The 16,754-nt window shown below is 52.7% G+C and overlaps 1 protein-coding gene across 4 annotated transcripts in view; it reads right to left on the bottom strand.

Annotated features, from left to right (window-relative positions):
• The window catches only part of KAZN (kazrin, periplakin interacting protein), a 199,701-nt gene that overhangs the window by 6,961 nt on the left and 175,986 nt on the right, over window positions 1-16,754 (bottom strand). For 3 of the 4 annotated variants that reach the window (XM_027736356.2, XM_039386344.1, XM_027736357.2), the window contains one exon: window positions 5,306-5,497. In XM_027736356.2, the coding sequence (XP_027592157.1) occupies window positions 5,306-5,497 (192 nt within the window). Of the gene's footprint in view, window positions 1-5,305; window positions 5,498-10,340; window positions 10,425-16,754 lie in introns of those variants that run through there. The other variant, XM_027736360.2, reaches the window with a different exon arrangement.

The following is a 16,754-nucleotide window of genomic DNA, read 5'->3' as shown; positions in this document are numbered from 1 at the left end:
GATTTGCTAAAATTAACACACTTTTTTTTTCCTCCCCTCTATTACTCTCCCTCCTCCAAAACCGATTAGCTCCTAAGCTTAAAGAAGATTTATCAGTCATTTGAGAACTTCATTCCAAACCAAATTAATGGGAAATTAATTGAAAAAGGCAGGAGAAAAATAAAAAGTGAGGCAGAAGTGAGCCACGAGGGCTGCCAGGAGCTCCTGGACCAAACCCCACTTGCTGCAGCAGCTTAATTCCTCCCCAGCAAACAAGCCCAGCTAATTACTCGGTCGGGGAAAACGAGCCTTTGCAATCCACGGCGCGACGGCAGGGCCAGCCAAGGAGGAATAAAGCAGATTTTCACTGGCTATCTGGGCCATCCAAGGAGGTGAAATGGCTTTTTCCTTTAATCTGATGATCCAGGGCGAGCTTTCTATATCCCAACCCCCCCCCCACGAATATCCAAATAAACTCCCGCCCAGCTCATCGGCGCGGGGGGCTCTGGCCAAACCTCTGACCTGTTCATAAGACAAGAAGCAAGAAATCCTAAACCCAGACCATGAGTGGAAAGTAATTCTCTTATTTGCATTATTTATTTTCCCCTCCTACCCACGGCACATGGCAGAAGGAGAGGGGGGGACCCACCAGCCCCCTCTGGACTCGGCAGCTCAGCACCGGCCTCGGCAGCAAGGGATGGGGGAGATGGGCTGGGTGAACCCCTCAGCTCTCATTCCACCCCCCTATCCCCACCTGCACAAGTCACCCTGTGTTATTTGAGCTTCCACCTCCTGCCACATGATCCATCCCCTGAGCACTGGTCCTCTGGGAGAAGGATGATGGACACAGAGACGTAACGGGACCAGCTCTGCGCTGGGCTCTTCCTGCTGCCAAAACAATTAAAAATCCACCCCCTCAGTGCCTTTTATTTCCAGCTCTACGTGATGAGCCAAAATCCAGCTGCTCCACAGGAGTGGCACAGCCTTGTCTGAGGCAGCAGCACGGATGGAACCACCCAGTGATGCCACCACTGATGGTTGCTGCTACTACGTGGCCCCAGTCTGGCCTCACCATCTAACAACTTCCAGCTGGGAATTAGCTCCTGCATCCTAAAACCAGGCACCTCCCCTCGGGATGGGGGCTGCTATAAATACCACCCCTCCCCTTTGAAATTAATAATATCAAATTAAGGGAAAATAAATGATAGAATATCCTGAGTGGGAAGGGACCCACACGGATCACTGATGTCCAACTCCTGGCCATGTCAGGTGATGGTGGCCACACCATCCAGATGAGCTTTTGGAGGACATAATAATTAGTTTTATTACCTTGATATTACATGATATTAGATGAAAAACATAGAAACATCATCTCTGCCCAGCTTCACATTCCTGGAATGAGGCAGCAGAGCCCAAACACACATCAGGGCACTGGCAGCAGATGCAGCCTTGCCTCTGACCCTCCAAAGAGCAGCTTCCCATGACTCCCATCCACTTCCAAGCCCTTCTCTCGCCCCATACAATGTGAATCAGAGCTTCCTTTATCACTTACTGAATCATACCCTGAATTTTGTAACGCAGCAAAGGGCATCCTCAGGGAGCACCGCTCAAACCTCAGCGATGCCCCGCGCAACAGGGTCGTGTAAACCCATCCTGTCCCATTAACATTCACTTAATTTCTCCTGTTTCTCCCTCCCAACCGTGAAATTCAATATTGTCACCATGACTAACCCATAAAATCGGTCAGCCCTGTGCAGGGATCTCAGAGCTGTTCCTTGCTTTGTACCTAAATCGTTCGCTCCTTGGGTGCAGCCGTCACGTCAGGAAGATCTTGACGTTGAAGATGTCAGTGTTACGTGGTGTCAGGCAGAGCCAGCACTCACTCCTGGGGGTGCAGAGGCATGGAGCAGGCAGGAAATTAGAGTCCAAAGTCAAATTTCAGGAAAAAGCTAGGAGAGGCGTTTCACCTTCGGGAATTTACCTGGAAACACCCTGCTACGAGGCCAAGGGCTTTCCAAACCTGACCCCAAGGGCCAACAAGGTGACCAATGACTTCTGAAAATTTAAGGTGGGTCTTCAAAAGAGAACAACAGGTTTTCTGTACAGAGCTCCATGGCCTTATGATGGAAAAGGTTTCCCTGCTTGGGTCCATGGCTGGAACATCCATCTGTCAGAACATCTATTCCCTGGGACACCCGTCTTCCAGGACATCCATCTTCTGGGACACCCATCCACCCATTTCTCTGCTACCCACCCCATCACTGCAGCAATCTGAGGGTGCTGTGAGTTCCTCCAGGAGGTTCTTCCCAGCCCAAACACCACCCCTGGGAAGGTCACAGCTCCAAGATATGGGTTTGGGAGGGAGGAGACCAGGCTATCACCTGTTTGTGGAGCAGACACAAAGTCAGTTCACACCTTCCCGAGCAGCAGGGAAAGGTAGCCTGAGGTTTCCACTTTGGCACTCAGAAAGGAAACAGAAACCAGGTTTGCTCTCTGCATGATAATCCTGCAGGCGAGTTCCAGCATATGGGATAAACCTTCCTAGAAATGGGGTTTCTGCCATTAGCCCACATGCTCATGGATGTCACCTGGCCAAGAGGCTCCTCGAGCCCCCCAGGCGCTCGGGCACCGTCCCTGCCCACAGCAGGACCAGCAGTAATAAAGCTGTCTGCAACTTCTCCCTTTGGGGATTCCCACATCAGAAATCCAGACCACATCCATAACTTTCCAGCCAGGGCTGGGGAAATAATAATAACTGCACTGATGCTGGAAGCACGATTCAGAGTCCCAGTCCCGGCAAAGGAGGAGGGGGACATAGGATGTAGCACTGTGGAATTTTAATTAGATGTTAATTGATTTTAAAAAAAGTGCAAGGGCTGGAATTAGCCCAGGAAAAAGTGGAATAACGATGGATAAAGCACATGCTGCCAGGGATACAGAAATTGGTCGAGTTAATCCTGCAGAGCATCCTGTGCTGGGCCAGATCCCTCCCTCCCTCCGCGGCAAGGGCTTGGTAACACGGCACAGGGAAGATGCCGCACGGTCTGATCAGCTCTATCCCTGTGCCAAATGCTGTTTGGAAAGGGCTGGGAATGCACCTCCAAAGGGGGACCCTCCACCCAGACCATCACAAACCAAACCCTGTGAGGCCCCGCAAAATAAAGGCTCTCAAAAGGTGCTGCAGCCCCCAAAAGCAAACCCCACTGGCAAACCCCCCCACGGCACGGCCCGGCGAGCCAAGATCCATCTGAACCAGCTGTGCTGCACTTCCAGGCCCCGAGCCAGCACCGATGACAGCTTTCCATAGAATCCATCTGCTAACGACATTCCGCAGGACCCAGCGTGGATCGCGGGACGCTGCAGGCGCAGGGATGGTGCGGCCGACGCTGCCGGACGCGGGGCTGTGTAGGGATGCAGGGAGGCAGGGATGATGGGAGGCAGGGATGCAGGGAGGCAGGAATGCAGGCTGTGAGCGGGAAGCTGCTCTTGGGAGGTGCTTTCTGCCCACAGAACACAACTGTCACAGATCCCTGAACTACAGGACAGCACGGCCAAGTTTCCCTGCGCTCCTGGCTCTGGTTTATCCCACAGTTCCTTAACACAGAGCCACCACTTCCTCAGTGTGTCCATCAGCAGATGCATTTCTCCTGGCAGAACCAGTCACCAGGTGCCGGTTTTCCTCCCCTTTTGGCTACGTTTCTCTACAGACAATTTTTCATGGAAAGGAAAAAGGACTTTTTTTTCCCCCTCCAGCTGCTGATCCCGTTTTCACTTTATCCGTCCCAGTCACCGTGCCAAACCTGCTCTGCTGCCCAGCGCCTCCAGCCCAGATCCAGCCCAGCCAGCTTTTCCAAACGACTCAAAAAGCCTCCCAGTATTGCAGAGGAGGGAAGAAGCATCGACTGAAAAAGGCTTCACGCAATGTGCCTTTCCAAGTGCCAGCTGACATTCCCTCTCCCTAGGCACCACACCTGCAGAGAAGTCCTGGAAAACCAACCCCAGGGGCTCCAACTGTGGCAAATAAAAGCCCAATAAAAAACCCCAACATTATATTATTTAAATATTTAAATTGTTATTTAAATAATCACGGTTTTCAAGCCAAATTAACTTTTTCTCCTCCACAGAAGCTCGCATGACCTCACCGCAGCTTCTTAGATGACTTCTTGCTCTTATTTCTTTTTTGCACATGTATTACAATAGTTCTGCTTTTCTGCATTTTGCATTAATCAGCAGTTCCCCTTCCACACACAGAGAGCAAATATTCCCTAATTAAGGTTTTTCTCCTCCAATTACAGTTCTATAAACCCAGAGCATTTCCTGCTGCCGGAGGCTGCACCGCTGGCGTCGGGGGAGGCAGGATTTTGAAGGTATTTTGGCTGCTACTGATACATGGGGATGCTTTGGTAAATCAGACAGCGATCACATAAAATTTTCTGAACTCCCTTCCCCAAACACTGACTCAGCCCAATTCCCTGCCTTTCCGAGCATCTCGGCATCCCGGACAGGGGGAGATGTGGTGGCCCCCTGAGCTCCCCACGTGCTGCTCAGCCTCTGAGCCTGAGAACTTCTGACAGCTTCTCCTCATAATCCGCAAACATGAGCTGACAAGTGCAAGTTATACTCGGTATGTTGGGGATTTGAGATGATATTTAGAGCCACGGCGCTGCCAGGGTTTGACGTGTGAGAGCTTTCCCTGCTCAGGATCGTCCCCCGGCTCCAGCTAACAAACCATCCTGCCCGGATTTATTGTCAGCTCGTTTTTGGGGTGGAAAAGCTGCAATGTTGCGTTTTGCTCTGCACAGCCCAGTCCCGGGGCTTGCTGTGCTGGTGAGGGAAGGAGAGCATGGCCCTGACTGCCATGAAAACATCCAAACCAGGCATGGAGGAAGGAGGAGACCCTGCACATCACCTGGAGGTAACTCCACGCGGGATAAGGAAAATTGCAGTCACCAGGAAACTCACTGCTTCCCTAACAAGTCTGAGGGGCTCAAATCCAACCCACCCCCACCTCCAGCTGCATTTCAGCTGCTGCCCTGGCTCTGCTCTACAGCTGTGAAGGAATTCCTTTGCAATGCTGCAAACAGCCCCCACACCCCATTTCCCAGCCCATCACTGCACCCCAGTCCCTCTTGGCCCCACACCCCTCCTTGCAGGGGCAGGAGATCAGGGGGGTCCCAGGGAGACCAAACCCCCCCAAGTGCACATGGCGAGCGCACTCTGCGCAGCCCAAACGAAAAGGATGGCTTTCCCTTCCCTCATTAAACAACTCCTTGAAAGTTTAGGGTGCTGGGGAGAGGTGCAGGAGAAGAAGGAGGCGCAGCCTTACCCTGCAGAGCCTCCTTGGCACGTGCCAGCTCCTGCTCCTTCTGGGCCAGCTGCACCTTCAGCTCGGTGGCCGAGAGCACCTCCGGGGACTTGCTGCCGTGCGTCTCCTCCAGGTCCTTGGTCAGCATTTCCTTCATTTGCCGGAGCAGGTGGACCTCCTCCTGCAGCTGGGCCACCTCCTCCCGCAGCAGCGCTGGAGGAAGAGGAGACACAATGCGAGGAAGTGAGTGACGGCTCCCGGCACAGCCCCCGCTGGAAACTCAAACCCCAGGGAAACGCCGCTGGGGTGACCCCTCCCCGCCGGCAAAACTGCTCTGCACAAAGCCCAAACCCGGCGTTATTCTGGGAACAGAGGAGGAGGGTGAGGGATGACACGGGAAGGCGCCGGGAGGGAGGGGGAAGTCTCCACTGGGTGCTGCTTTTGCATTAAAAAATTAAAAATAAATGTTAATGTAAGGATAATAAACAAAGAAGCACTTTTCCATGCAAAGCACTCACTGACAGGGTGCTCACATGGCTGGGATCCAACAGAGCCTCCTGAGCTCCAGTAAGTCCCACACACCTCAGCTCTGCCACCCACGTGCTCAGGGCACACTCAACAAAGCCCAACAAACCCACTATGAGACAGGAAAAGGGAAGACGACACTTCCACATGCAGACCTGAACCCTGAATTTTGCAGATTTACACCCAGTGACTGCTCACTCCTCCGAGCAGCTGCACTGCAGGAGCATCCCAGCAGATCCCAGCCTGGATCCCCTCCACAACAGGCGCTGGAGGAAAGCTCCAGACATGTCTTTTCCTACAGCCACATCCACTGTTTAATGTAATAATAACGCCATTTCTACATTGCACCCATCGCCCTCATCCTGCAAAACACTTTGGGGCTGTGTGTGCACCCCTGCAATCCTCCAGCCAAGTTTGGTTTGCTTTCCTTCCCCTTTGAAAAACAAGCAGAGAAAAGCCCTTACTTACCCCAAAGTAGCTTATTGATTTCACAGAATCACAGAATGGTTTGGGTTGGAAGGGACCTTAAAGACAAGCATGTCCAACCCTCCTGCCATGGGCAGGGACACCTTCCACTAGACCAGGTTGCTCCAAGCCCTGTCCAACCCAGCCTTGAACACTTCCAGGGATGGGACATCCACATCCTCTCAGGTTTGCACCGTGCCCATGGACACGGGGAGAAGAAAATACCCACCTCGACACACACTCCACAGTCACAAGAAATATTAAATAAAAATTAAAACCACGCGCCTCCCTCCAAGCTACCACAACTGGGTCCTCTCCCCAGTGTCCCTGTGTAGCAGCCAGCCCAGGGGACACCAACTGGGCGTGGAATATCGGGGTTTTTTTCCCCCTTATTTGTCCCTGGGTCCCTCTGCACGTGTGCTGCCCGCTCCGCTTCCCTTCCGGCACCGCTGGCGGAGCGAGGCCGGGAGGTGACGCCGGCGGCAGGACAGGGAGAGGCGGCTCCTCCCCGGCAGCTGCGCCAGGAAGGCATAAAATCTGGTTCACATACTTGAAATGCTTCCCGAATGAAAACTGGCAAGGCCCCATTCTGTAAATTATTCAGCAATAAAGTCACTAACGAGGAACAGCCGAGCCCCGGGCCGGGGGGTTTGGTGCAGCCCAAAGTGCTTTCTTGAAATCCGTGCAAAAGAGAGGCAGCCAAGGCCAACAGGATCTTCCCCAGGGATGGCAGAAATGTCCCCTCCAGCCTCTGGGAACCCGGAGAGGATGTGAAGGGCTCGTACACGGTGGAATATTTACTGTGTAACACTCACCCTGTGCCTTCCCCGGACACAGAAAGTCCCATAAAACACCCCCGGCTGCAACAAATTGCTCATTTTTTTCCCCCACTGGTAACTCATTTCCACCTTTCCTTACATGCCACTTCACCCAGGAGGCACAGAGGGGTATTCCCAGGAAAAAATCAACCAGCATAGGAGGATGGGGCAGGGCAGCTTGCACTGGAAATTGGATTCCTGGAAATTGCAGCATTTTGGTGGGAACCAAGAAAATCCCCACATGGCAGGGACCCCTCTCAGGAAGGGAGAGGGGAAACAAGACCAAGAACAGGCAGTCCAGGGGGGAATTCTGCAGCAGAGACTCCCAGAGGGGTCCTTGGGCCCCAAAACTCCTTGCTATAACACACTGTACAGTGCAGTCTGCCAGAACTGCACCATTCCCCTCTGGTCCCAGTTAGAAAATAGTGAAGAAACCCCAAAGCATCCATCCTCCAAAGCAGGCAACAAGGGAATTTCATCCCCAACTTCATGCTCAGCTCCCACTCCCAGTAGAAACTGCTGAAGGATTAGAATCCAAGATCTGTGGGAAGCTGTAAATGCAATCTGGAGAAGAGCATGAGGCACCACGCTCCCCATGCCACCAGCTGCAAGCCAAAGTCTATGGAGAACATGAATTATTGAACCTGGGATCAGCCATATATCCTAAATTCTTACTTTTTTATAGATATAATTTGAGATATACATATCTGTACAAAAATGGATTATGCTTTGCAATGTAGTTATTTTTTATATATATATAAAATTATTTATATGGCAAAGCCAAATCAGTTTTGAATATATATATCTTTATATATATATAAAATTGGAAAGTACAATCCATGCAGCCAAGGCTTGAAAGGAAAGTTCCTCTTTCTAACTCCCTCCCAGGGCTGCTACCAACATCACAGAACCCCAGAATGGTTTGGGTTGGAAGGGACCTTAAAGACCATCCAGTTCTGCCCCCTGCTATGGGCAGGGACACCTTCCACTAGCCCAGGTTGCTCCAAGCCCTGGCCAACCTGGCCTTGGACACTTCCAGGGATGGGGCAGCCACAGCTTCTCTGGGCAACCTGTGCCAGGGCCTCCCCACCCTCCCAGGGAGGAATTTCTTCCCAATATCCCCATCTGACCCTTCCCTCTCTCAGTGTGAAGCCATTCCCCCTTGGCCTGTCACTCCATGTCCTTGTCAGAATTCTCTTTCCAGCTTCTGCACTTTTGCAAGAGGGGGGTCCCAAGCTGGGGAGCTACTTAACAATCAGAGATGCTCTTTAAAATACAAACTCAACTCATCTCTAGGTCTTTAATTCTTATTTTCTTCTAGTAATGTTCTTTACAACCCTTCCATTTCCCGTTTCAGGACAGAGGTGTATGTAGATGTGTATTTATCCTGCTGACATCCTGGATAAAATCACCCCCTTGACTCGTGCCCAGCAAAGCAAAAACCATCTCACCGGTAAACTCACAAAAGCGGCACAAAATGCAGCTTTCACCTGAGACAGTAATTTACCAACATGAGCCTCGTCGTTTGTACTGCATCCATCTTTCATACGTCCCCTCTGTGTACAGCAATCGTGTCAGCTGAGTTACACAGGGAAAAAAAGGCTTTTAAATGGATGTCTTTAAAGTGATGCCTGTTCTAAGGCCAGCAAAAAGCTTTGCTGCTGCAGAGAGAGAGTGGATCTGCTGCCCAGAGGAGGCCAAGATGGGATTTGCAGGAGCAGGAGTGGAAACTTCAGCCCCAAATGCTGTCTGGAGGTGTTCACCACAATCATGAAAACTCCAAAAAATCTGATTTGTGCTGTCTGTTAACACCAATCAGTGGCTGAAGCATAAAGGATGCAGAATCCAGCAGTGTCATAGAAGTTTAATGCTATCAACTGAAATATAATTAACAGCCAATTATTTCGGCAGGAATGGTAGTTTTCATCAATTATTCTGGGAAATGTTTAAATTACATTAATTTCATTGCTGCCTGCTTGCAGCAGATTTGGAAGGGGTTGGAATGACTGATGGGGCTTGTCCAAGTGAGGCAATGCCTCCTTCTTCCCTGGGTGGTCAGGAATTACAGTAAGCACCCAATTCCCCCCAAATAAAGGTTAAGAAGAGAAGGGGATAAGCACAAGGGCCTGCAATGTGTCCATCACCACTTCAGTGCAGTCCTGCTGCTGTGCATCCCCGGCACATCCCCTGGAACATCTCCTGCAGCAGAGGTGCCCCCTATGACTTCAGAGGAGCTGTTGGCCACCAGTGCTCCCTTCTGGATGGGCACCAGGGTGCTCAGCAGAGCTTCTTGGGCTAAAAACGTGGATTTTTGCTCCACACATCCATCTTTTACTTTTAAAGAAGCTTTTAATACCACCCCCTGCTGCTGCCGCGGCGCTGCAAGCGAGCGAGCTGTCACACCTGGACACGGGTACAGACACTCCTTAGCGATTTTGGGTTAAAGCTTCCACCCAGTGAGAGCAAATCCTTGCAAACACCATTTCAGAGCACTTCCTGAGTTAGACACCAGCTTGGCCTTGGCACTTCCACATGGTCACAGCTCCGGGAGAGGACCCCCGGTCATGAGCCCCGACCTCGCACCATCAACCGGTGCTCGCACCGATGGGGCAGGACATGCAGAGACCACCTGCTTGCCAAGTTACCCCCTGTTTCCTGGCACTCCCCACCTTCAAAAATAATGATTATTTTCACCACGCAGAGTCCTACTCTCTCGTCTGCCCTGGCCACATGCTGGTGGGATGTAATAAAACCTGATATAAACCCCTGTGCCGGCAGGAGGGGTGGGGGGGCAGCGGGGTTCGGGAGGCACAGGGGTTCGGGGCCAGGCTGGGGGTTGAGAAAGGCTTCCAGAAGCACACACCATACGACACCACCGGCCGGTGGGCTAAGACCCCCGCGGCAGCCCCCGCAGCCGGCCGGGAGCCCTCCGCCAGCTCCCGGCTCGCTCCAACTTCTCCGCGACACAAAATGGACAACGGGGCACCGGGACCCGCCCGCCCCGACCCTCCCCAAGGCCACGGGGGCACGAAGCCCCTCGCCCCTGCCCCTCTCTCGCCGTGGGGCGTGGGGACAGCACGGCCACCCCCCGCCACCTCCCCGCGGCCCCGGGCAGCTCCCAGGCGTTGTTTTGTTTCTCCCAGGAGGAAGCGAGCTCCAAGCACAAAGCGAGCGAGGGAAAGCCGTGCACGCCGGGCTGCGTCCTCCCCCACGCCGGGGACCCCCCCCCCCCCGGGGGACCCCCTTACCTGCGTGGGCTAAGCAGGGGCACAGCACCCTGCCCCGAGCATCGTCGCCGGCCGCCCCTCGCCGCCCGCGGGGACAATGGGCCGGGCGCGGAGCGGAGCCCTGCTCGCAGCGGCAGCTCCCCGGCTTGTTCTCCTCCTGCTCCGACCTCATGGCGGGGGTCCCCGGGCTCGGGGGTCCCCGCGGATGGGGGTCCCCGCGTGGGGTGGGTCCTCCCCGGCACGACACGGCGCCGCGCGGAAGTGCAGCCCGAGCGCTACCTGCGCCGGGAATTTGACCCTTCGCCGGTCGCTCCTGCAGGGCTTGATGTCACGGCACGGGAGGAGTGGCTTTGCCCCCGCACGGCCCAAGGTGTGCGGGACGGGGCCCCGCAGCAGCGGCCGCCGAGGGCTCTCCGGGAGCCCCGCGCTGCGCAGGAACCCGCGGCCGGCCGGCGGCGGAAATGATTCCCGGCTGGAATCATCATCCATCGCTCCCGCCGCTGCCACCCACCGAGCGGAGCGCCCGCCGCGTCCCAGCGGCACCATCGCGACCGATGGTCGCGATACTCGGCCGGCGCCGCTAGCACGGGGGGGGAACTGAGGCAGGACAGGGGTGACACTCCCCGGTGCCAGCGCACAGCCCGGGCCGGCTCGTCCTTTGCAAGGCAAATACGGGCAATGTTCTTGCCCACAGTGCGGTTGTTATTAATGTTATTTTATCCACGTGGGATGGGGGACACAGGAAATCCCGTCGAGAAAGCGGTGACCACCTGCTTTTTGTAATAAAAATACACCGCAACAACCAGGCTCTGTGAAACCCAGCAGACTTCTTTTTCAGAGAATCATTAAGGTTGGAAAAGACTTCCAAGATCAAGTCCAACCTTCAACCAAATACCACCATGCCAATTACACCATATCCCGAAGTGCAACATCCCCTTGCTTTCCATCCAGGGATGGTGACTCCACCACTTCCCCAGGGAGACTCTTCCAATACTTATCCACTCTTTCAGTGAACAAATTTTTCCTAATATAAGTATTTTTGCTCTCTACAGTCCATGCTGCACTATTACCTGCCATCACCCTGCTGCCTGAGCTGCCTGTTTCCAAGCCCTCCACATCACACCCACTTTTTTGAAGTTATTCACACCAAAGATATAAGAACTGGGCAGAAGCACTTTGGGTTTATAAATTTGTGCCTGTCTCTTTGCTGTTATTCTCTCTAGATGAACACTGCCCAGACAGCCCAGGGATGGTTTACAGGCAGGCCCAGCCCGCTGCTAGCACACACCTCTCACTGTGCCCAGGAGGGTAACACTTGCACAAGGACCAGAAAACACAATCCAAGACAAAAAAAATCATCAATATTCCATTTTACAACAGCTCATGGCATGCAAAGCCTCTGCCAGCCACCCTGAACACACCTCCCCCGCCCTACAGCAGCATCATCTCAGGCATGGGGAAACTGAGGCACACCCCATGTCCACGGGCCTTGACGATTTTGGGAAGTGGGTGACACTACAGCCACGGGAGGAGTGAGCTGCCCCAGCTAGGAAGGGATGCAGCCACAGCCACCTCATACACCCAGGTCAATAAACCAGGTCATCACCTACTCTGTGACCCTCTGGGCCCCGTGCTGTGCTGCCGGGCATTGCCCCCTCCCTATCCTGCTGCTTCCTCGCCAGCAGCTTTGGAAGGGGAAGGGAGTTGGTTTTGTTGTGCAACAAGCCCTGGTTCTCATTGCAACAGGCTGGTAGTGCCATGCAGCCCGGGGCACTGCCCCCAGCACTGCTGCCAGCTGTGCGATGCCCCCGTCGCCCCAGCCCCTGCCATCACCCACCTCGGCTCCTGGAACCCCAGGAAGGATCTGCATCACCTCCCATCGCTCCCTGTTGGCACAACTCCCCTCCCCGGGGATCAAGTCGGAGCGAGCCCATTGCCGATTCAGCTCGGGATGCAGTGGGAACGCTGCCACGGCCACGGGAGCAAGGAATCCCTGCCAGCTTTGGGAGCACCTGCAGGTTTAATCCTGCTCTGTATGTGCAAATCCTTGCTCCCCGGTGCAAAGGTACCCGTGGCCCTGGTGTGACGTGCCAGGGCACAGGAAGGTGCTGAGTCGCAGTGCCGAGAACCAAAGCAGAGGGAGGAGGTTCTCCACGTCACGGGCATTGCACAAGCCCCAGGCTCCCCAGGAGCAGCTCCTCGGAGCCTCCTCCCTGGCAGAGGAGCCCGCTGAGTGAGTGGGAATGCTGGGCTGGGCTCTACCTGACTTCTGCTGACTAATGGTGGCCCAGCAGCGTCATCCACACCCACAGCAGCCGTCAGTGCAGCCAGACAGAGCAGCACTGCTGCTCTTTGACCCACCAATGCCACCCGCAGGGATTCCCAGGCGATTAACAATCTCTTTGGAAGGCACACGGAAAAATGGTGCTGGTTAAGTAAAAGATGGCACATGCCTCAGCCAGGTTTGTGTGGTGCTGCTGGGCTCCGGGCATTGAGTTGTGTCTCTGTGTTAAACTGGAGTTGGGGTCTGGGTCTCCTCTCCTTGCTCTGGATCAAGCCATAACTCTGTATCTGGTGGTGGTCCCTGGTCCTTATCCAGGAGGAAGGCATGGCTGGGGAGGTATTTCTGTCCCTGGAGTCACTTTCTGTGGATCCTGGCTGCCACTAGTGCTGGGAAAGGGACAGGTGCCAGTGTCAGTGCAGGAGATCTGGCCCTTTATTCCAAACTGGCCAACCTCCTTCAACCCTCCCTAGCCAAGACCCTTCTGCAGGGCCAGGAGGGACCCTTCCCACCCAGGCCTGGATCAGAAGGTCTCTTCAGGCTGATTCAAATCGTTCAGCCTCCACTGGAGGCCAAACCTGTATCACGTGTCCCATCTCCAGCTTCCTGGGCCTGGAGGTCCCACTCCGGAGGTTATGGCTCTGAAGCAAGTCAGCTACAGGCAGTCACAGCCAAAAAATGTCCCAAATCCTTCAAGATCAGGCTGAAAATCCCAACCATCACCCCCAAGGGCCAAGCCCACCAGAGACTGGTAACAGAGAGTCAAGTTGGGGTCAAAAAGTTGTCAAGCCCTGGCACAGGCTGCCCGGGGCAGTGGTGGAATCACTATCCCTGGAGGGATTTAACAGACCTGTAGATGTGACACTTGGGGACATGGTTTAGTGGTGGCCTTGGCAGTGCTGGGGGAATGGTTGGACTCAATGAGCTTAGAGGGCTTTTCCAATCTGAATGATTCTGTGCTTCTATGAAAAATCACTTCAACTTCATCATCGTGACTCCAAAGGGAACCGATCTCCCTGCAACACATAATAGTAGTTGGTAGCTGATTAAATGCAGCTTGAGCACATGGATGAGCTGTACATCACTGCCCTGGAGGCACCAACACCTGCAGTGACTGCTGAATAACCTCAGCCCTGCCAGAAGAATCTCTGCAGAAGGTCAGTGATGCATCCGTGTACCTTCGGATTGGAGCTGGTCCGTGCAGAGCCAGGACCTGGAGAACAAGCTGTCCATAAAACCCACCAGAAACATAAAAATCTGGAGACCTCATATGAGGTATGCAGCAAAATGCCACCTAATTCCAGGAAAACTTACTAACACCTCTCCCCCATGCCCACGGAAACCCCCTTCTCCATCCCCGTCTCTCGTAAAATAAAGATAACGGAGCGAGGAGTTGTTTCGAAACAGAGCCGATTTCTTTTCTCCCCCTGGTTTTCCTCTCAAGGAAAACTCCTCTCAAAAAAAAAAAAATGACAGATTTTGATCAAACATTTCACTCACGGCAAATTGGCGTTGTCACCGAGGAGAGCGCTCGGCTGGGAATTTTGGAGGCGCTTCGGGAACCTCCGCCTGCTTTTTGCCGAGTCAAAAACCCGACGGTGGCGAGGTTGGAGAACGTAACGTGTGAGGCAGGGATTAATTAACATCGATCTGGCTCCAAAACCAGAGGCAGGGAGAGTAATTTTCATTCAGGAACTTGGCACCGTTTAGCACCTCCTCCTCCTCCTCCGGCGCTGCCGGAGTATTTTAAGCTCCCGAAAATCGCACGTGCATCGCCCAGAGTTTTCGTAGTGATTAATTAAAACCTCAACAGAGAGAAAAATCCAAATTTTTTATTGTGGCCCTACCCAGGCCATACTCAGCGACTTCCCCCTTCTTCAAAATAGCACTGCAAAAGCTGTTTACTGTGTAAAGAGTCAAAAAAAGGGGCAAACATCATCATGCTGGTTCCAATCTCACTTGGTACAACTTCCTGAGCTCATCACAAGTTATTTCTATTGTCTTTTTAATTTTATCATGACAATTATAGTTATCAGCACAGACATTTTATGCCTAACTTCTGGGTTCTGTACAATATCTTCATTCAAATGCTAAAAGGCTGTAATGAGACTGAGATAATGGCCCACAAATATAAATGATACAGATCAGAATAGAAGGAATTTGGTTAAAAAGGAAAACAAATAGAAATTATCCATCCTAATTAGCATTCAGAGACAGTAACTGGGGGGGGAGGGGGAATGATGTGTAATGGAGAGGGTTGCTCCACCTGGTACCTGAACCCCAAGAGAACCTGCTGTGCTGCTCTCACATCTGGATCCAGTGGCAAATGTCACAGACCCTTTCCCACCCTTCCCAGCTTTGTCAGCACTAACGAGGTGAGGGACGGCAGCGACAGCAGGACATTTGTGGCTGTGGAGGGGACAGGGTGGGCATCGATCAGCCAAACGTGAGTTCTGCGAGAGCTCTGAACCGCTGAACCCCACCAGAATCAATATTTTCCTTTTTAAACCAACGCTGGGGGGAAAAGCACATCTCATATGGATTCAGTGTTATTCTGGGTTTTACATTATTCATTGAACCTCATCCCATGTCATGCTGCAGTGAATATATTACCATATATGATGACAAAAAATTACACCACTCCTGCAAACACACGATAAAGCACCAGGCCGGGCTGCCAAAGGAGCCGCTCGCTCTGCAGTCGCTCATTAGCAACCTGTAATTAAGCTGCTGTACACTGAGGTTGTGCCTGTGCCACCAGCCACTTCGTGGGGAGAGAGGAGCAAAATAATAACAATAATAATTATAAAGCGAAAATAATAATAAATCAGGCAGCAACGCACCCCGGAGCTGTGCGGTGGGTCTCAAACTTCGGGAAACGTTTCCTTGTGGAAGCCTTATCTCACCCACAGCACACCCAGGGACGTCACTGCAAGGCCACCAAGGGCCACCATGTCCCCAGAGCCACTCAGCTCACCAGCAGGGACCATGGGGGCACTGGCAGGGAAGGAGCTCCACGCAGAGAAATAACAGGGAAAACTGGGAGCCTGCCTGGAAAAGTTAATGATTTATCCCCACATATAAATGTGCTGCTACTTCTAAAAATGCCTTTTCACCCTCAATGCCACGTGTGATTGGGATGGGGCTGTAGGTGGGCAGCTCCACTCTGAGTTTGGCTCCTATCTTTATAACCAGATGCTACTGCCTTTTTAAAATTATTTTTCTAGCAGCTGCCCTATAGCTTCCAGAAAGTTTCAAATAAGCAATTTTAATGATCTCTTTTCATTAACCACTCCATCCATATATATAATTATATATATGTATATTAGGGAATTCAGTGTAGAAAAACAGCTTTTTACGATACCTGCACAACCTGCCCCGTTCACCAACACGACCAAAACTTACCCAAACCCCATTTCTTTACACCCAAAACCTGCTGCTCACCGGGCAAGAGACTTGCTCACGTGCACAGACTCCAAATGATGCTAAAATACAATTTTTGGTTGCTTGCAGGAATTGCAAAGGGAAAAATAAGTGGGAATAAAGCCTGGCTGGGATGGCTGGGCTCTGCAAGGCAGGTTAGGAAAGCCTGGGGGAGCTGCAGGGATCAATGACCCCGTGAGCCTGGACCCATCCCGTTCCCCTCCTGTCCACTGCCTGTATCAACAGAATATTTATAAATCAATTGAAAGCAATTAATCAGCTGGAGGAAGATAAGGGATAATGAAGAAAAGAGATTAGCTGGCGATGCACAAACAGGGCTCCTCCGGGGAGGAACTGCTGTGGTTGGAAGCCTCCCCTGCAAAGCCTATTAGCTCCACTTAAAAAAGAAATTTAAAAGAGGCAACCTGAATAATTAAAAGGAAGAGTTAATGGTTCGTGCTAACAGCTTCTAAAAACCTGCAGCAGCCATGGCTGGTAACCAGAGGGGCCTGCAGATAAACCATTGCTCCACGCCGGGGAGGGATGCTTGGCCACAGCTGGATTCCTGCATCCCTGGATCCCCCTGGTGTGATGGAGCCAGGAAGGCTCACATGGACACTGGGAGCTGCAGTGTCCTGCTGGGTTCACTTCAGTGACCATGGATGCCTTCAAGCTGAGTTATAAATAATAACAGAGAAATGAGTCCAGGACTTGAGGGGAAGCCTCCAGGG

This window comes from Pipra filicauda, unplaced genomic scaffold (genome assembly GCF_003945595.2).
Source record: "Pipra filicauda isolate LSUMZ 115617 unplaced genomic scaffold, ASM394559v2 scaffold47_size6085603_pilon, whole genome shotgun sequence".
Classification (NCBI taxonomy): domain Eukaryota; kingdom Metazoa; phylum Chordata; class Aves; order Passeriformes; family Pipridae; genus Pipra; species Pipra filicauda.
Note: the sequence above shows the minus strand (reverse complement) of the source record. Positions and strands in the feature narration are given on the sequence as shown.